The sequence below is a fragment of the Rhodotorula toruloides genome (assembly GCF_000320785.1).
Source record: "Rhodotorula toruloides NP11 unplaced genomic scaffold Scaffold6, whole genome shotgun sequence".
NCBI lineage: Eukaryota > Fungi > Basidiomycota > Microbotryomycetes > Sporidiobolales > Sporidiobolaceae > Rhodotorula > Rhodotorula toruloides.
The window spans coordinates 27,201-46,254 of NW_015622966.1; the positions used below are offsets into that span (position 1 = coordinate 27,201).

The 19,054-nt window shown below is 62.0% G+C and overlaps 8 protein-coding genes across 8 annotated transcripts; 4 read left to right on the forward strand and 4 right to left on the reverse strand.

Annotated features, from left to right (window-relative positions):
- Window positions 1-3: 3 nt before the first annotated feature.
- RHTO_07082 (NAD dependent oxidoreductase) lies at window positions 4-1,505 on the forward strand (the record flags this gene model as incomplete). Its single annotated transcript, XM_016420740.1, has 3 exons — window positions 4-63; window positions 378-901; window positions 959-1,505. 3 exons carry the CDS (start codon window positions 4-6, stop codon window positions 1,503-1,505), a joined length of 1,131 nt encoding a protein of 376 aa, XP_016274467.1.
- A 773-nt stretch (window positions 1,506-2,278) lies between these two features.
- On the forward strand, window positions 2,279-4,068 carry RHTO_07083 (protein kinase; the record flags this gene model as incomplete). The annotated part of the gene is made up of 4 exons (XM_016420741.1): window positions 2,279-2,719; window positions 2,780-3,199; window positions 3,257-3,762; window positions 3,822-4,068. 4 exons carry the CDS (start codon window positions 2,279-2,281, stop codon window positions 4,066-4,068), a joined length of 1,614 nt encoding a protein of 537 aa, XP_016274468.1.
- Window positions 4,069-4,193: 125 nt separating this feature from the next.
- On the reverse strand, window positions 4,194-5,860 carry RHTO_07084 (retinol dehydrogenase 10; the record flags this gene model as incomplete). Its single annotated transcript, XM_016420742.1, has 9 exons — window positions 4,194-4,248; window positions 4,344-4,423; window positions 4,483-4,724; window positions 4,779-4,827; window positions 4,881-4,968; window positions 5,046-5,120; window positions 5,175-5,265; window positions 5,321-5,416; window positions 5,494-5,860. 9 exons carry the CDS (start codon window positions 5,858-5,860, stop codon window positions 4,194-4,196), a joined length of 1,143 nt encoding a protein of 380 aa, XP_016274469.1.
- Window positions 5,861-6,060: 200 nt separating this feature from the next.
- Window positions 6,061-8,076, reverse strand: RHTO_07085 (protein tyrosine kinase, transcription regulator; the record flags this gene model as incomplete). Its single annotated transcript, XM_016420743.1, has 4 exons — window positions 6,061-6,289; window positions 6,347-6,768; window positions 6,824-7,249; window positions 7,306-8,076. The coding sequence occupies 4 exons, from the start codon at window positions 8,074-8,076 to the stop codon at window positions 6,061-6,063; spliced, it is 1,848 nt and encodes a 615-aa protein (XP_016274470.1).
- Window positions 8,077-8,417: 341 nt separating this feature from the next.
- On the reverse strand, window positions 8,418-11,769 carry RHTO_07086 (uncharacterized protein; the record flags this gene model as incomplete). The annotated part of the gene is made up of 3 exons (XM_016420744.1): window positions 8,418-8,687; window positions 8,747-11,476; window positions 11,569-11,769. The coding sequence occupies 3 exons, from the start codon at window positions 11,767-11,769 to the stop codon at window positions 8,418-8,420; spliced, it is 3,201 nt and encodes a 1,066-aa protein (XP_016274471.1).
- A 990-nt stretch (window positions 11,770-12,759) lies between these two features.
- Window positions 12,760-14,315, forward strand: RHTO_07087 (LEM3/CDC50 family protein; the record flags this gene model as incomplete). The annotated part of the gene is made up of 6 exons (XM_016420745.1): window positions 12,760-12,882; window positions 12,942-13,046; window positions 13,103-13,571; window positions 13,640-13,966; window positions 14,022-14,203; window positions 14,283-14,315. The coding sequence occupies 6 exons, from the start codon at window positions 12,760-12,762 to the stop codon at window positions 14,313-14,315; spliced, it is 1,239 nt and encodes a 412-aa protein (XP_016274472.1).
- A 548-nt stretch (window positions 14,316-14,863) lies between these two features.
- RHTO_07088 (translation initiation factor eIF-3 subunit 7) lies at window positions 14,864-16,819 on the forward strand (the record flags this gene model as incomplete). The annotated part of the gene is made up of 3 exons (XM_016420746.1): window positions 14,864-16,377; window positions 16,438-16,630; window positions 16,709-16,819. 3 exons carry the CDS (start codon window positions 14,864-14,866, stop codon window positions 16,817-16,819), a joined length of 1,818 nt encoding a protein of 605 aa, XP_016274473.1.
- A 174-nt stretch (window positions 16,820-16,993) lies between these two features.
- RHTO_07089 (protein kinase) lies at window positions 16,994-19,043 on the reverse strand (the record flags this gene model as incomplete). Its single annotated transcript, XM_016420747.1, has 4 exons — window positions 16,994-17,252; window positions 17,318-17,775; window positions 17,835-18,215; window positions 18,270-19,043. 4 exons carry the CDS (start codon window positions 19,041-19,043, stop codon window positions 16,994-16,996), a joined length of 1,872 nt encoding a protein of 623 aa, XP_016274474.1.
- Window positions 19,044-19,054: the final 11 nt, after the last annotated feature.

Genomic DNA, 19,054 nt, shown 5'->3' on the forward strand with positions numbered 1-19,054 from the left:
CGAATGGCTCAACAACCTCGCCGGATCGCGCTGCTGGGCGCAGGTGGCTTTGCTCGGGATGCTGTGAGTCTGCGCGCTGCAGCTGGCTCGCTGGACTGTGTGCTCGAGGAACTCTCGTCGAGTGGGGCTGGTTCCGTCATCGAAGAGGGGAAGAACGGCGGTCCCAGGGCGTGGGAGGGTCTGGGGGCGGCTTATTCAAAAGATGGATAGAGCACTCTACTAGCTGGACGGGCGCCACGAGCGCTGGAGGCGGACTCCAGCTGGTCGTCATTCTGCTGGACGAGGAAAAGGTGTCGGCGGCTAAGGACCGCTCAGGCTGAAGAAGAGGAGGTACCAGTACTTTTAGAGCCCGCTAACCGACCGTTCAACGCACACAGCACCTCCCCGCTATCGCAGCGACCCCAATCCTTCACCTCGTCGCAGTGTACTCTCGCTCGCTCTCGTCCGCCCAATCCCTCGTCTCCGGCGCAGCCAAGCACACCTCGACAGCACACCAGCTCGACGTCTACTCGGACGACCAGGACGCCAAACAAAACCTCGACGCCCTCCTCGCCCGTTCAGACATCGACACCGTCGCTCTCGCCCTTCCCATTCCCCTTCAACCAGCCATCGTCGAAAAGTGCTTGCGTGCGGGCAAGTCGGTCATCTCCGAGAAACCGACGACGCCGTCCGTCGCCGAGTCGAAGCGTCTGATCAAGCTGTACGAGGACGAGTTCAAGCCGAAAGGATTGCGGTGGATCGTTGCGGAGCAGTTCCCGTACACGGCGAGCTTCAACAAGGCGATGGAGGTTATCCGGGACGGCAAGATTGGCGAGCTGAGGACGTTCGACGTCGATGTCTTCATCCAGCCGAGTCTCGCGGCGGGCGCGACAAACTGGCGACGCGAGCCAGAGTACCAGGGGTGCGTCGCCCGAGCTGCTTCTTTCAAGTGCTCTCGCTCACATTGACATATTCACAGCGGCTTCATCCTCGACGGCGGCGTCCACTTTGCCGCCGGTCTCCGGCATATGCTCCCCTCGCCCATCGCAACCATCTTCGCCCGCTCCTACCAGTTCCAGCCGCACCTCCCACCCGTCGACACCCTCCAAGGCCTCGTCACTCTCGAATCCGGCATCTCGGGTCACTTTACCTTCTCCTTCGGCGTCGAGCAGCCTTCCTCGAAGCGCCAATACACCTTCCGCGGCTCAAAGGGTGTCTTGACCGTCGACTTTTCGGACCGGCGCACGCACGTCGTACGACTCAGCACCGTCGTACCGAACGCAGAGGCAGACGAGCCGCCTCACGAGTTGACGATCGAGTTGCCGGCCGAGGGCGTCGACGCCGAGTTTGACGCGTTTGGCGAGGCGTTGCTTGCGGGACCGGAGAGCGCAGAGATGCGGAGCGTCGAGGAGCGGAGCGGGCCGAGGGCGACGTTGCGGGATGTGGCTTTCATCGAGGGAGGGTTGCTGAGCGCGAAGGAGCGGCGGGAAGTCGAGCTGAAGGAGCTCGTCGCTCTCGACTTGTAGTGTCGATGGAACGCTGTTGGGACTTGGTTACAATCGAGCACTCGCTTCTCTAGTCCCTCCATTCGCCCGCCCGTTCTCTCCCTTCTCTCTCTCGTTCACTCTTCGCTTCAGGCAGTCCACAGCCAGTGCTCGGCCTTTCGGCTACGGTTGTCCCCTTGCTGCACAGCGAACCCAAGCATACCCTCTGCCGACGCCGCCTCGAGCCGACCTTCATCGCATCGACCCGTCTGGCGACGACATGAACGCGGTTGCGTACCGCGTCGTCCGCTGCTATTTGTGACCACTTCGCTGAGCCGTGCTGAATAGGGACTGCCCAACTCCTGCTGGACGAGGGGACGGACGACGGTTCACCAACCACCCACCACCACCCTCGCGACTCGTTCCCTCCCGTGCCCTCCCTCAGGGCAGACGTGCCAGTTGTACAGCTCTATCTCACCAGTACTGCATCCATGGCAGACCAGCCGATCACCCCGCCGCGCGCCCACACTCCTCATCCCGACAGCCTCGCTTGTGTCCTCAAAGACTGGCACTTTGACGAAACGCCGGTCAAGAGCGAGCACTGGGACGAGCGCAAGCCCAGCACGCCTGAATGATCGAACTCCTCGCTCCGGCAAGAGCTGCGCGCAGACGACAAGCCCGACCGCATCATCCTCGACGACAAACTCGTCGACATCGTCTGGTCGTCCTTCGCTCCCTTCCTCGCGAAGCACGCCAACGATGCCTTCTACACCCAGCCATCGACTCTCCCCACCAAGCTCGCCTTTACCAAGGAGATGGTGCAGACCGAGCCGCTTCAGTACTTCAAAGGCAGTTTCAACACGCAGGCTCTCGAGCACCTCACGATCGGCTTCATCAGTGCCATCGACGAGCACCTGCCTGTCGGGGAGCGAGCTGGCGTAGGCGGCGCCGCCTTCCAGAGCTCCGCGCAGACGGGACTTTTGGACGCGCACGGTGTCGAAATCGAGTGTACGACGCGTAGTGATGCGGTGATCCGGATGGGGGTGGGGCGGAAGTTGGTGGTTGAGTGGAGGGACCCGACGGCGAGCTATCCCGACGACTGCCCGACCCAGCTCATGCCTGGTCGCCCGCCTCGTCCGCGAGTCTTCCGACGCTTCGTCCGGTACCTGCGAGACGAAGGGAACATTGTCACCTTCCAGAAGTTCTTTGACTCAACATCGACTGCGGACAACGATGTTTACACCATACTCGCCAAGGTGTGCTCGTCATCTTCCGTCCTTCTCCCGAAATCCGCTGAGCCGTTCGTCATCTGGCAGATGAGCATCTCCTGCATCGCACACCAAGCTCGCCACTTCGTTCTCTGCGACTTCAACTGCTGGCAATACGGCACTCTTGTCCCCCAGATCGCCACGGACGACGTTGGAGTTGGAAAGTTCGACATCGTCGTCTCTCCTCTCCTCCCTTTCACCTCGACACCGTGCATCGCCCAATTCAAGGCGCGACTCTTCTACGACAACGAGACTGTCCAGAAGATTGCGAGGGAGCGCATCGCCGTCGCCGTCGCCGACCACGCACAGGCCAAGCGCGTGGAGTCGAGCTCAGAGGCCCAGACGGAGCGATCACGAGGAGGTTCTTCATTGCGAGACTTGTTGAAGGTCGGCGCAAGTAGCTCGGACGGCGGGCGTGGAGGAACAACGTCGGTCAGGAGCGTCGCAAGCTTGGCCGACCTGTCTCTCGTGCGTCCTCCTCATTCACTTTGACGGTGGATGCAGCTGACGTGAGTGGGTGCGCAGGCTTCCTCGTTCTTCCTCTCATTCCCCGACCGGAGCACCCCCCTCGAGCCAATCTTTCGCCGCTCCCAAGACTCGCAGCCCGGCAGCGACGACTCGCTCGTATCTGGCGGCGCTTCCGATGTTGCCCACTCGTCTGACCCAACGCGTATGCCTCCGCCTACGTCGCCGCTCCCCACCCGGAGCAGAACGAGCGCGTCTGCAGCTCCCTTGATGCTCCAGCTGTGCCGCGAGATCGGGCGCGGCAGCACCTCAATCGCGTACCTCGCACATTGCGACGAGAAGGCGACGTCGAGCTTCGTCGTCAAGCTCCCGGTCAAGCCCGTGCATGGCGTCGAGGCGAAGATGCTGGAGGAGGCCAACTTTCTCGCCAGCCTGAGCGACGTCCCCTACGTCTGCCATCGGATCGCCTACCTCGAAAGTAACAACGAGAGGTACAAGTGTGCGCTGTTGCTGGAGTACGGAGGGAAGGCCTTGAAACAGTGGGAGGACCTGTCTTTGCGCGAGCGGTACGTTTCCTCTACACCTTTGCGCGTTCGTACAAGCCACTGATCCTTCTCCCTCACAGCACCAACCTCTACAAGAGCCTCGTCGACCTGCATACTGTACATGGCATCCAGCACGGCGACGTCAGGCCCGCCAACGTCGTCTACGCGGATTCAGCAACGTCAACAAGGCCAGACCGCCAGCTCCGCCTTGTCGACTTCGCCTGGGCAGAGAAGCATGCGTGCGCCGGAGAAGGGACTTGCTGGGAGCTGGAGAAGTTCAGGATGGAAGCGGACTTGCAGGCGTCGGGGGAGGAGGGGCTGTCGTGACTGTCGTTGCGCTTACTGCTGTGTTTCTGCTCTCGCTTGTCGTACCATAACTTGAGTCCAGTCCCGCATTGTGGTACTCCACGTTGTTGCAATTTGCCGTCAGTTCGTCCTCTTCCCGCCGACTTCTACTGCTCCTTCGCTCTATACGCCTTGACCGCGCCCATGGCGTCCTTAGCGCAGCTGCGAGACAGAACCATCGTCAGTCGCTTCGCGTAGACTCTGCGAGACGTGCCAGTAGACGACTCGCTCGAAAGGAAGAGAGCGGCCGAACTCACGCAAGAATGCCGCCGTAGAGCCAAGTCGGCAGCGCGCGACCGAGCGGTGTGCACTTGGCATAAAACGGCTCGATGATGTGCTGCGCGGGCGATGATGAGCCGGCACGAAGTGAAAGCAGCGCGAAGGATCGGAACGCACCTGCGACTCTCCGCTCAACACCGTCTTCTCTACCAACTCTGCCACAGTCCCTACCTCCAAACTCGGCGCAAAGAACTCGGGAATGCCGCTCTTGAAGCCAGCGAACATGTTCGACTTGAAGTGGGCAGGGCAGATGACCGAGGTGCGGATTGCGCGGGCGTGCGACGTGGGCTGGTAGAGATGGCGTAGCTCTTCGGTGAGGCCTTCGTGGAAAGAAAGGGCGGCGGCTTTCGAGGAGCAGTCTGCGGAAGAGGTGTAAGTTGCGTCCGAGGAGGATGAGCGAGAGCGGTGCGCACAGGCGACGCCCGTTGCGGCCTGGTGGTACGCCGTCGACGAAGCGATCGTCTGCGAAACAAATTTAGAATGCTGGACGTCTGAACGGTGAAGCGGGAACTCACGATGACATGCCCGTGACCTTCCTCGATCATGCGCGGAAGGAAAGCCTGGGTGGTGTAGTAGTGCGCCTTGACGTTGATGTCGTATGTGCTGCAACGACGAAAGAACTTCTCGATCAGCCCTGGGTCTGGAAGCATCGCCGAACTGAACGAGTTCCGCCGACGTACAGGTCGACCTCGCGCTGCGGCATGTCGAGGATCGCGTTCGCTCGAACAACGCCAGCCATGTTGATCAGGACGGAGCTGTAGCCGCACAATTGAGTATTCTCTCGAGCACTGGACGCAATGGAGACGCACGGGTCGCCAACCTCCTTGCGAACCAGGTCAGCAACTTCCTTGACCGCTTCAGCACTCGCAAGGTCGACCTTGTAGTACGAGATGCTGGCAGCTGCAAGGGAGGGTGTCAGTATACGATCTCGTCGGCGAGCGAGGGCTAAACCCACGAGCATCAGCCGCGAGAGGCGCAACGTCGAGGACGACGACCTTGATACCCTTCGCCGAGAGCCTGCGAGCGACCTCGCTCCCGAGTCCGCCGGCACCTACGTGAGGAGGGCTTGATTGTCAGTACAAGAGAACCCACAAGACTCGGTCGATACGGAGAAAAGCTCCTCCTCACCTCCTGTGATCACGACGACCTCGCTCTTCCAGTCCCACCCCTTCCTGTCCCGTGCAAAGTTGTTCCTCGCCGCTCTGCTGAGAAGCGAGTTGACCTGCAAGCCCGCGGCGAGCGCAAAGACGGCGAGTGCGAGCTGGGACAGCCGGTCTGTGCGAAGGATGTGGGGGAAGGTCGAGGGAAGGAGCTGAAGGGCGTCGAGGAGGCTGCTGGAGGTGTAAGGTCTCGTCGCAGTCGCCCTCAAGCCAGTCAGGACGGGCAAGAGCCAGGCGAGCACCGGGTTGAGGAGGGTCGCTCGCTGGATCCGGAGGAGGACATCGACGGTGAAGCCCTCTGCGCTGTGCAGAGGGGAGAGCGCAGCGACGGTCATGGCGACACAAGGAGTCTCTAAAACGTAGCACGCAGCCACAAGCGGCGAGACGAAGCCAGCGAGTGAAGAGAAGGAGCGAGAGAAGCGATCCAAGCGAACTGGACGATGTTGACGGCGCCGAAATTCGACCTGGATGAGTGTACATTGCCACAACGACAACGCTAGAACGACCGGGCAATGCTCGAGCGGCTCCCGCAACTTCAAAGCCCGAGGTCGCGCCGGAAGACCTGGAGTTCCGCGCAAGTATCCTCTCCCTCGCACTGGTGCTCCAACGCCCAGACAAAGTCGATGAGCCTGACGCGACGCTTGAGGTTCTCCGGCAAGGTCTCAAACGGAGGCGGGTCGACGACGACGTTCTGTGGTCGAAGGTCGTCGTGCAAGAGGTTGTACTGCGGATGGAGCGTGACAACGTTCCAGTAGAGCTCGAGTCTGTAAGAGAGGAATGTCAAGATTGGCAGCAGTGAAGCGAGAAAGAGCGGAACGCACCGCTCGTCGCGCGACAGCTCGTCCCAGTTCTCGATCGCCTCGCCGCCATACTCCATCAATAGCACACTCGGGCACTTCCGATCCGCTCCTTCGAGGCAAGCGTAGACATGACAGACCCAAGCGGCGTCTTTAAGGCGCTCGAGCAAGGTTGCTTCGCGAACGAAGCTGACAAACTCGTTGTCGGGTGTTCGGCGGGCAACCTTGATCGCATAAGACGCCTCTTCGGGACCGACTGTCAGTGCTTGGTAAACATGAGACGCCGCGCCGCTGCCGATCCATTCGTAGATGTGCAAGATGAGCGGTATCTCTTCACCAGGAGAGATTTCGGTTTCCGAGGGTGCGACGAGCGGAATGGGGATGCGGCGGAGGAGAGGGTTGTTTGGCATTGCGCCATCAGGGTAGACAAGGAAGAAGGTCGAGGACTGCAACATAAAATGCTCAGCTAGTGCAGCTGACAGAGGCCTGGGCGAAACGCACCTGAGAAAGCTGTGCCAAGTCGACAGCCTGCCGTCCTTCCTCGACGCTGCTCCGAAGTCGAGGTGTGCTCTTCGCTGGCGCGACTCTCAGCATGCCGTGGGTCTGGCGGCCTGTCGGTCCCGCCGGAGCGTGCGCCGTGCCCGACTCGACTGCGGCCTGGCGGTCGTGCTGAAGGACGAGCGCTTCGACGTGGTCCGAGTGCAGCATCTGCAGCGTCGTCTGATCGTAGTAGAGACCCGCAAGAAGCTGCGGAATCGGCGGTGTAGCCGAGGTCAAAGGAATGAGCGGCGAGAGGAGGACGTCGAAGTCGCTTTTGCCGATCTCTTCGTGCGGATCGTTGATGGGGACAAGGACGCCGAGGATCATGTTGAGAGGATCGTTGAGGACGAAGTAGCGGCATGAGCGACTGACACACGCAACGACAATCTGCCGAGACAGACACTTAGCGAGTTTGGCCGCCGAGGCGACGCGGAAGGACTGACCTTCGAGAGGAGAGCGAAGACCTCCTTGTCCCACTGGGAGGTGAGCTCGAAGAACTCTCGACCTGTGAGGACAGTATTTTTGTCGAGAAAGCAGTTGATCAACCTCCGGTAGACGCCATCTTCCGATTTATCCTCCACGGGCGGAACCTGCGAGTCGGGTGGCCAGCTCGCCTGCGGATGCTCGTTCCCAACGACGATGAGAATCGATCCCTGCTTGTAAAAGACGCCATCTGCTCGCGTCCGGTACAGGACCTCGTCGCCCTGCGCGTCCGCCTGTCGCTTCTTGACCGCAAGTCCTACTCCCTGCGCAGCCTGTCCCGCTCGCACCCTCGCAGGCAGCACGAGGTCAAGCGCTCTTACCCATGCAACGGTGATGCCGCGCACGGAGGACCAGTGGAACGCGCCGTCCGAGTCCTTCGAGACCAGCTCCCGCTGCCAACTTTCGCGCAGGTCCCAGATCCTGCCGAGAAAGGTGGACGGGACATCGGGGGATGACAAGAGAGACGAGTCGGCGTAGTAGGACGGCAGAGCGTTGCGTTCGAGGAAGGACGTGAAGGATGCCCAGGTCGAGGGGATAAGTTCGCGGTCGAGAATGATGCTACGTGGGAGATCCTTCGGACGGAGCACGAGGTCAAAGTCTTCAGCGTCCAGTGCGTAGTTGAATAGCGGCTTGGGGGGCCGGGACTTGTCCTTGACAGGCGATTCGGTCAGATGCCATGAGGAGAGGAGCGAGGCGAGGCTGTTAGGGTGTGGGAGAGGTGCGCGCTGCATTGGTGCGCTCGAAGAGATAGGAATGGGCGTTCTAATGCAGCAGACTGGCCGCCGCAGGGACGGCTAGATGCGTTGTAACTGATGAGGATGAGGAGGAGCGATGAGAGCGCAGGAAGAGGGCGGGTTGAGGCACCTTGGATCTCGGGGCAGCAGCGAGAACCGCGCCTAGCAGCAGCGACAGCAGCAACGGCAAAGCAGCCGTCTGACGTGAAGTGCAGCAAGGCAAGGAGAGCAGAGAATCTGGCGGAGCAGGACAACCTCGACGGGACGAGCTAGAAGACCTGGAAAACGCTCGACGACACCTTTTGCAAGTCGCACAGACGACCGTTTGCAACCCAAGTCTACCGCGCACGGAGAGGCGGTCCAGGACACACCCTCCCCTTCCTCACGTACGTGTGCTGTTTTGTACTCGCCGCATTCATGCTCCAGAACCCGCAGTACTCGCACTCGAACGCGCCCGTCTTCTTCGACCGCGCGAGCTGGGCGGATCGATCGGGGTCGCGCCACGAGATTGTCGTCGACGAGCCGTGGTAGTTCTGGGCGTGGTTGCCGGCGGACGAGGCGGCCTTGGACTGATAGAAGGGCGAGGGGCAGCCAGGATGTGCGCAGCGCTGCGTACGATTCGGCCATGAGCGAGCGAAAGGCACGCGAGCAAGACGAGCAAACGCACAGTGAACCCCTCGGGCGTCGGTTCCTTCTTCCGCCGCTTCAGCGCCGCCGCTGACCCCTCCGGCGACGAAGACGGACGCTTGAGGTTCGCCTGCTTCGGGACGAGCGGCGGAGTAGGCGGCTTCCTTGGTCTCGCGGCGGGCTTGTCATCCACTTTGCGCTTCTTGGCGGCGGGAGGCGGAGGAGCTGGAGGTGCCTTCTTTGGTGGAGGAGAGACGCTTGAGGTGGATGCCGATGCTGAGGTGGATGCCGAGGCGGAGGCGGAGGGCGACGCTGTCGAGGTGGTCGCCGAGACGATGCGTCGCCTTGCAGGGCGCGTTCTCGGGTTCGAGGGAACAGCGACGGGCTTTGCCGGAGGCGACACCGATGAGGAGGTAAGTGATGCATCAGACGACGAAGTTGAGGAGGAGGAGGTAGATGACGCGGTAGTCGAGGGAAGGCGACGGCTGAGGGATCGCCTGTGCGGGTTGGAAGGGCCGGCGGTGGGCTGTACGCCTCGCGAGCTAGACGAAGCACTACTAGACGAGCTTGATGTATCCGTCGGAGAGGTCGCCGAATGTTGCCGCGAGGAGGAAGCAACGGTCGAATGGACCGATGAGCCGGAGAGCTGGTCGAGCGGGTCAGGCGATGAGTCCGCATGCTCGATTCGCTGTCTCCGGTGAGACGTCGCAACTAGGACTGGCGACGGATCCCGCGAGCTCGCAGCGGACGAGCCGGTAGTCGAGTCGATGATGACGGGCGAGGTAAGCGTGCCGGCTTGTTGCGCGTTCTCGCGTCGACTAGACGAGCTGGAAACCGCGTCGTCTTCGCTAGGTGTCGACTCGATCGTCTGGACGACCGCAGGGGACGACGTGGAAGGCGGGACAGCCGTGATCTTGGCGCCTACTTGCGCAGGCGGCGATGACGAGGACCCTGATGCCGCGGCAGCAAGCACCCGTCTCGGCGAGTGATGCGCAACAGAACTGCTGAGCGTTTCGACGACCGATGAAGACGCGGCGGCATCGCTATCGGAGGAGTCGAAAAGGTAGTGCATCCATGGATCGCGGGTCGCCCAGCCTGCTGTTCCGGCTGGTCCTGCGCGGCCTTTCGCGACGTCAAAGTCTTTCCATGCCCATGGCACGACCGTCCATGGCTTGATATCGAGGGCGATTTTGACAGGCGAGGACGAGGACGAGGTTTTGGACGAGGAAGACGAGGGAGGCGAGAAGAGCGCTCGTCGAGCAGCCTCTGCCGCCTGCGCGACGCGACAAGGCCCGCCATACCGCCCCGTCTTGACCTCACCATCGTCGTCCTCATCCTCTTCAACCCACTCTCCGCCCGCCCACCGCTCCTCATCCAACTCGTCCTCGTCCCACTCGTACCCAAGCAACGTCGGGTCCGTCCCTAGCGCCGAGCCGTCGATCCTGAATGGACCACGAGAACGGGGGTGAAGCCAGTCGTAACGTTTCCGGAGGACTGTTGAGAGAGGTGGGCGGCGCGGGAGGGGGATCGAGGTGGATGGCGGAGGAGTTGGGAGTTGCGAGGAGGGGGAGCGAGAGCGTTTGGCCGAAGAGGCGAGGCGATCGATAGCTGAGGGGTAGATCATGCTCGGCGGACGAGCCTGCACTGGCACACGAGTAGACCTTCTCCCTCCGCCCGGTCCAGGCGTTCCTTCTGCCGAGACGAGAGGCGACTGTTCCCTCGAGATCGACAGGGACGCAGCAGCAGCCCGCTCAACCGGCCCCATCCGCTTCTTCACCTCAACATGCGGACCCTTCCCTTCGATCCATCCCAATTCCTGCGCCGGCGCAAAGTGCGGATTGCGGACGAAGCGGACTGGAAGAGGCGGAGGCACATCCGAGTCAAGCGGGTGGGAGCGGATGCGAAGGAGGTTGAGAGGATGAGAGGCGGGTTTGTCGGGGAAGCGGAGGGGTTTGCGAGTGGGTTTGGGCGGAGCGCGAGGACGGGCAGGCTGGTCGATGATGAGTTCGAAGGAGTGCTTCGCGCGTGATGAAGTGGTGGAGTAGGAGGTAGAGGGTGCACGGCTCTTCTCGGGGAGGGAAGTTGACGGTGAGGGCGAGGGAAGCTGCTTGGCTAGTTCGGGGCTTGTTGAGTGGTCTCGAGGCTTGGCGGCGGAAGGGTGATGTTTCGACACAATGAGGGTCTCGCCGCTCGAGCTGGACCTGCGCGTTGGCGGCGATGCCGAGTCCTCGACGAGCGCAGGTGAGATCCGCGCACCACCGGCCTTTGGACTCGTCGCCGACCCACTCGACGACGCCGCAAACCGCTCGAGCGTGACGTCCGCAACGCTATCGCCCGACGTCCACCGCATATGCAACCGCGACTTGCGCCTGGCCGGCACCTCAATCTCGACGCCTTCGAACATGCTCCCGCCGCGCGCGATGGCGTCAAGGCTCTTTCTTCGCCTGTCAGCCGTAGCAACCTTGTCCACTGTCGAGGCAGGCAACTTGCCCCGCGCCTTTTCGCTCAAGCCTGCGCGATCGCGGTCCGTTCCTCCGTTCGTCCAGCGCCGATGCGTCGCAAACACTCCTTCAACAGGCTTGTTCGGCCCCTCGGTACCTTCCGCATCCTGCGACGATGTGGGCGACGAGAAAGGACGGAATGCGGAGGGGGTAGTGAGCGGGATGGTGTGTTGGCGGTTCGAGGAGAAGGACGAGGTAGGGACTAGGACGACTTCGTCTTCGAAGCCGGCGTTGTTGCTTGACGATGAATTGGACGTCGTTCGCGTGTCCTGTAGCATGGCGAGAGTGCCAGTGAGCGAATTTGGCGGCGATGAGGGGTTCGTGTGGGTGATGAGCGGGAGAAGATAAGCGAGCAACGCACCTTGCTGATCAGCGGAGCCTTTGCGAGACTTTTCTGCGCCGACAAATCAGTCCCAGCACCCGCAGACCGTCCCACAGCACCGTCTCCCGCCGTTCGACCCCGTTCGCTCATCAACCCAGCACCCGCCCCTCCCGCGCGTCCACCAGTCCCATTCGGGGCCGCAGCAGGCTTAGATAGCGTTCGGGTGGGCGCAGAGCCCATACAGAGCGGTAGCCGGTCTGCGAAGAGCGTGACGAGGCGGTTTGTTGTGCGCAAGAGCGGGTTGGTACCGGTTGGTCTCCTGCCATGACCCTCGACTCGCGACAGCGGGCTCTGGCGTGGCTTGCTATGGCTGCACGGCTTGCTAATGACCTGCTCGCCATGTGCCTCACTTCACAGCGCGCTCTGCTCGACGTTGATGCCGATACGCCCGCCTCTGCCCCTCGCTCGTTCTGCGGCGTTGAACGGGCTCATTTCTCTACAGGTTGAACTGCTGCTTCGCCAGACTGCTTGGCACGACTCTGACATGCTAGGCGTGAACGCACACCTTGATACCTGGTCTTGGTGGGCGATAGAGCGGCTCTGTTGCTCGTTTTCGGCCTGTTCGCGCGGAACAGCAGGCCAGCTGCGCGTCTCCCGCTTCGTATTGGGGCTGAACGCGGTCTAGCTGACCTGTACTCGCTCTCCAGGATCATTGAAAAGCCGTATTCGGGCCTCTGCAGGCTGTTCTTGCCGTTGAGGACGGCTTTGTCACCCTCTCATGCCTCGTAGAGCCTCCTTGTCCGTTCCTTCGCCCGTAAGCACTCTTGCAATCACACCGACATGCCGCTAGACTGCTCGAGAGCCTCCCAGCTGCGCGTCGACGGCGTCGTCTTCACCTTCGGCATCGGTTCGCGTCCGACCACAAACCCGCTCTCGCTCGGCCAGCTTGCTGAAGTGCTGGCTCGATTCTGACAGCTCTGATAAGCAGCCTTCTGCCACTTCAGGTGCGCCGGGCGGTCGTCTGTGCGCGACGCCAGCTCCTCGCCTCGACCTCATCTCATCGTCGAATTCCTCCTCGTCAAAGGCGCTCGGCGAGGCGTGCGATGGCATGATGAGACTGTGTGTATACGCTGAGCGCATCCCGCACCGTCCGCAGAGCCGCCTCCCCCTCGACGAGCCCGTTCCCACACCCTCCTCTCCCGCCCATCCTCCCGAATCTGACAAACGAAGATGGTCCTGTGGCGCCGCAAGCCCAAGACCGACGAGCAGATTCTGACAGAAGGCGAGGAGAAGAAGAAAGTCGCGTGGCACCGGCGGCCGGCCAACACTGCTTTGCGACAGCAGCGACTGAGGGTGCGTCCGCTTCCTTGGCGAGGTGTGAGGGAGAGTGCTGATCATTGCGCGTTGGGCAGGCCTGGCAACCAATTTTGAGTCCCGCGACGGTCCTCCCGACGTTCTTCTTCATCGGCCTCATCTTTGTCCCGCTCGGAGGCGTCTTGCTCTGGGGCAGTAACAAGGTGCGTACCCCCTCCCTCGTCCCCATGCTTTTCGCTCACCGTGCTTCTTCGGGCAGGTCAAGGAATTCACGATCGACTACACGCGCTGTGAATTCGAAGCGCCGAACGACACCTTTGCCCAGCTCCCCTCGTCCAAATACGAGTACCGCGTCGGCTCGTCCGTCTCGGTGCAGGCTCCGTCATGGCAGTTTACGCATGATGAGAGTGCGCAGGTCGGACAGCAGAGCTTGTGCAGGTTGCAGTTCCAGCTGCCGGTCGAGATGGAGAAGCCCGTGTTCATGTACTACAAGCGTGCGGTTCCCCGGCTCCCTCCCTCCCTCCCTTTGACCAAGCTGACGAACGCGTGGGCAGTCACCGACTACTACCAGAACCACCGTCGCTACGTCAAGTCAATCGACTCGAACCAACTGATGGGCCACGCCGTCGCGTTCGACACCATCAAGGGAGGCGACTGCAAGCCTGTGGACGTGACGGACGGGAAGACGATTTACCCGTGTGGACTGATCGCGAACTCGTTGTTCAATGGTGTGTTTTGGCGCGCGGCTCTGCTTGACGAGTCAGGCAGAGACTGATTGATGGACTGCGCCGCACAGACACCTACCTCCAGCCTGTCCTGCTCACGCCCTCCGGCTCCTCATCGAACGTGACCTACAACATGACCGACAAAGGCATCGCCTGGCCTGGCGAGTCAAAGAAGTACCGACCGACCTCCTACTCTCCCTCCGACATTGTCCCGCCTCCGTACTGGCGCGCCCGCTACCCGGACGGCTACACAGCGGACAACTTGCCAGATTTGAGCCAGGACGAGCACTTCCAGGTTTGGATGCGCACGGCGGGATTGCCGACGTTCCGCAAGTTGTACTTCCGCAATGACGAGGAGAGTATGCCGACGGGAACGTACGAGGTCAGCATTCACATGAGTGCGTCCGTGTCCTTCCCACCCACTTTTCTCCGCTGACGAAGATGTGCGAACAGACTACCCGGTCGCGATGTTCGGCGGCACAAAGTCGCTCGTCTTCTCGACCGTCTCGTTCATCGGCGGCAAGAACCCGTTCCTCGGTATCGCGTACATCGCGGTCGGAGGAGCGTGCGTGTTGCTCGGGCTGTTGTTGACCCTGAGGCACTGCATCAAGCCGAGGAAGTTGGGCGACCCGCAGGTGCGTCGCGATCTGGCTTTGTCGGCGCCCGGGCGCTTCGACCGGTGATGCTGACTAGGTGATGTCGTCTGCCACACAGTACCTCTCGTGGAACCGGACACCAGCTCGCTAATCCGCCCATCCCTCCTTTCCCCTCCTCTCGCGCCCGTAGACCCTCTCTCTCTCTCCCTTTCGCGCCTACTCCGCCGCGTTGTACTCGACTCGTCGTTCTCTTCTGCGCGGCTATCTGGGCTGCAACCCGTTGTACCAATCCCTCGACACTCGGAGCGTGAGGGAACGACTTGCTCTCGCTTCACAGCGCCTCTTTGGCTGCTTCCTGTGCGCTAGCTCAGCTGTACAGTCCTATAGAGCCCGGTGATACGCCCGGCTGCCCCTACGAGAGCGTGTGAGCCGTGTTATGAGCTTCCCCTCCTGAGCTTGCCAGCGCTCGCGTGGTGGTCTCGCTCGACACGCTCACAACTCACCGTGAGTGCGCCTGGCAAACTCGCAGACGGCTTCACTGAACTGACAGACATCGATTGTACACGCCACGCCCTTCTCTCACCCCGCCTGACCCGCTCACCGCCCTCATCGCCCATTGTCCCCATCGACTCCCTCTCCCTCGCCAACGACCGCCTGTGCCGTGTTCTGCTCGCTGGACACGACCTGACTACTCTCTAGATGGCGAGCCTCTCTTCCTTGATCGCGTCCGTCGTCGACAATGACCAGGGCGGCTTCGGCCCCTCTGCCTCGCACCTCCCTCCCCAGTTCAAGGACATCCCCTACGCGCCCTTCTCCAAGAACGACAAGCTCGGCCGCATCGTCGACTGGAACGCCGAGGGCACCTCGAGCGGCGCAGCAGGCGGATCCGCACCTGCCGCCGCGGGCCAGGCAGGCCAGAAGGGCGGCAAGTACTCGCGCGAGCCGAAGGAGGCGTTTGGCGCGTCGGCGGCAGGAACGTTCGCGTACTACCACGACGAGGACGAGAGCTCGTTCTCGGTCGTGGCGGGCGGCGCGGCGGGAAAGAAGCCTGTGCAGGCGGGCGGCGGACTCCAGCGCAACCAGGGCAGGATGCAGGGTGGTGGTGGACGCGGAGGTGCCGCGCGTGGTGGGTTCCAGCAGGGCGGCGGGCGGTTCCAGCAGAGCGGTCCGCGCGGGACGCAGCAGGGCGGCAGGCAGGGTCAGCAGCAGGGCGCGGGCGGACGCTTCGGCGGCGGAGGCGGCGGATGGGGACGCGGCGGCGCGCAGGGCGGACGGAACAACTGGAAGGAGCAGAGGACCCGCGACGCCAGTGTCCAGGTCGGGAACGACTGGGTCTCGCTCGAGGAGATCGAGTACTCGCGCCTCAACAAGCTCCGCCTCGAGGTCGACCTCGACGAGGCAGAGACCCTCTCCCAGCACGGTTTCCTCTACGAGTACGACCGCACTTACGACCGCGTCAACACGAAGAACGAGAAGCCGCTGCAGAACGTCGACCGGGTGCGGTACAACCCGACGACGTCGGACGACCCGGTCATGCAGGAGCTCGCGGCCAAGGACCGCGGGCGCGTCTTCGTCACCGACAACATCCTCTCGATGCTCATGTGCGCCCAGCGCAGCGTCTACCCGTGGGACATGGTCCTCACGCGCGAGGGCGACAAGCTCTTCATCGACAAGCGCGAGGGCGGTCCGTTCGACTACCCCTCGGTCAACGAGAACGCGGCCGACCCGCCGATGGAGAACGAAAAAGACACGCTCAACTCGCCCTCGGCCCTCTCGCTCGAGGCGACCTACATCAACCAGAACTTTGCGTTCCAGGTCGTCCGCGAGGAGCCCGATGCGCGCCTCGAGGTCGAGCACCCGAACCCGTTCTACCAGCCCGACATGGAGACCGAGCCGCTCGCGTCGTGCGTCTTCCGCTACCGCCGCTTCGACATCTCGGTCACCGAGGACGAGGACGTCGGTCTCGTCGTCCGAACCGAGGTCGACGCGTTCACCAGGCAGCAGAACGAGGACCAGCCGTCGTTCATCACGATCAAGACGCTGAACGAGTTCGACCCGCGTGCTCAGGGTGCGGGAGGCGCACCTGACTGGCGCACCAAGCTTGACAGCCAGCGTGGTGCCGTCGTCGCGACCGAGATGAAAAACAACTCCAGCAAGCTCGCCCGCTGGGCGGTCCAGAGTGTCCTCGCCGGCGCCGAGCAGATGAAGATGGGGTGCGTCGGCCGCTCCTCTCCCTCCACAGACTGCCTGAGCTAACCCGGTCTCTCTCGCAGCTACGTCTCGCGCGCGAACCCTCGCGATGCCTCGCGCCACACAATCCTCGGCACGCAGTGGTACAAGCCGCGTGACTTTGCGACGCAGATGAACATCAATCTCGCCAACGGGTGGGGTATCGTCCGCACCATCGCCGACCTCGCGCTCAAGCAGCCCGAGGGCAAGTATGTCTTGATGAAGGACCCCAACAAGGTGCGTTGAGCCGCCGCTTCCTCGCTCGTCTGCTCTTCCCAGGCACGACCGATAGTTGACCTCGATTCCATCGCACAGCCCCTCATCAAGCTCTTCCGCGTCCCGATCGACGCCTTCGAGCCGACCGAGGACGACCTCCTCGACGACAGCGCTCTTCCCTCTGCCGCGCCTTCGGACGACGGCCTCTAAGCGAGTGAGGGGTTGTTGTCGTAGCTTGTCGCGGAAGAAATGGAAACGCGGAAGCTTATTCTGCCAACTCTCCTGTACTGGCGCTGCATCCTCGAGCTGCCAGCTTGCTTCGAAAACATGCTTGACAAAGACTACACTGCCATCTCCGGCGCCTTCCGATTGCCCCGCGCTTCTTCACGCCTTTCCGCCCCGCGACCATCCACTGCACTCCCGCACCATCCTCAACTCGCCGCACTCTTCCTCTCCCTCACACTCATGATCGTCTTGCGCCCAAGCAAAGTCGATCACGCGGACGCGGCGGGCGGTTGACGAGGACGACGGCGAGGCGGGCGACACGAGGATGTTGTGAGGATTCGAGTACTCGGTCGTCAAGTCTTCGTGGTAGATGTGGTGTTCGACGTGAAGCCTAGTGAGATCCTCCAAGAGCTGGTCGCTGTGCACCAAGACCGTCAGCCAACAATCTGCGGTAAAAGGTCTCTTGACGAAAGCGAAACGCACATCTCCTCGTCCGTCAAGTCCTTCCACCAGTCAATCGGCTCGCCACAGTCCTCCTCGAGCAACGCAACCATCTCCTTGCCTTCCGTGCCCTCCAAGCGCGCCTTGAACGCGCCATACAACCTCGGAACGATGTCAAACTCCGCTAGAGAAGGCGAAGCGAGCAGTTTCGCTTCGTGCAGGAGGTCGGCAGACTTTTCTGGGTCGGAAGCGTTCCGGGGGAGTTTGACAATGAAGGACATGCGAGGTTCGGCGGCGAAGGGAGAAGAAGGCCAGTAGGCGCGGAAGACGTCGCTCGTTGCGCCGTGGCCGAGGTAGTCGTCCATCTCCAGCATAGAGACTACCTCGGCAGTAGCTTCTAAGGAGACGGTGGAGACGGCATCGCCGAGAAAATTGAAGCGGACGAAGGGCGCGAACTCAGCGGGTGTGCCGTCCGGATAGACGAGGCGGAACCGTTGGATCTGCGGGACGCACAATTGTCAGCAAGCGAAAGCGAGAGACATCACGTTGAACGCCTTACCTTCTCCAGGGGTGCGAGGGTGTGAGCCGCCAACTTCTGCCGCGTACGAGTCGCCGGCCCACCATCTCCCTCCTTGTCCTCCCGCTCTTCCTCCTCCTTCACAGGCTCCAAATCAAGCTCGGGTAAGCCTGTTGCTTCGACGATACTGTCCGTCCTTCTCCGCAGCTCGTTGCCGAAGAACCTGTCTGCATAGAGCAGCGCAGTCGTCACCTGCACCAGCGGCGTTTCTGGACTATCGCAGCGTGCTAGGGCGCTGAAGACGAGCCTGAAGCTGGAGGTGGGAGAGGAGGAATCGAGAGGGACGAGGAAGCCAATGAAGTAGTGGAGGTAGTCGAAAAGGACGAAGGTGTTGCAGCTGCGAGATCGGCAGGAGACGGCAATCTGCAGGACGTCTCGTCAGCTGGGCGTCTGCCAAAACCCTGAAGAGGCACGCACCCTCAGAAGAAGCGAGTAAAGATGTGAGTCGCGCTTTTTGAGTCCGGCGTCGATACGCTGGACGGGTGACGAGCGGAAGGCCTCGATGAGGCGATTGAGGATGCCGTGTGGATCGGTCGATGCCCGAGGATGCTGCACCATCACAACGGCTGACGGCACCTGGTCGCGCGAGAGGACGAAAGCCGGTTTGGTCTCAAGGTTGATCACGTCGCCGTCGGGGTCAAGGTCACCGCGGTGATGATCGTTGCGGCCAGAGCGGGTATCGGGACCGGCACGAACGGACTCAGGCAAGTGTGGATCTAAAAGCTTGGCGAATTTGCGGACCAGGGGGCCGAGACGGCCTGCCTGGGCACGAAGAACCCTCCAGTGCAGTTGGTCAAACTCCCGGGAGTAGTCCTTCGCGTCCGACTGGATGATCTCGAGGAGCACGCCTGTTATCTCGTCGGAGAACGCGGCGTCGGTCCGAGAGTCGAGGAAAGCGCGGAAAGAGGAGAAGAAGGCGGGTAGGAGGTCCGGGTCAAAGACAGCGCAATCTGGCGAGTCTTTTGCGCGCAAACGCTGCTTCCACGTCGACTCAGAGGGCTCGTGGAAATCCTGTATATCTGCACGCGTCGCGAAGTCGTCTGGAACGGGCGAAGGGAGGGAGAACGAGCCAAAGAGGGCTGCGGGCGAGTTGGGGTGCACGGCGGGCGGTGTAGCGAGTCTAGGAGTGTCCTTTCTAGCCTCTTCCAGCCCAGTAAGCACGAAAGCAGCGACGAGCGAGGTGTGGTCCATCGCCAACCCTC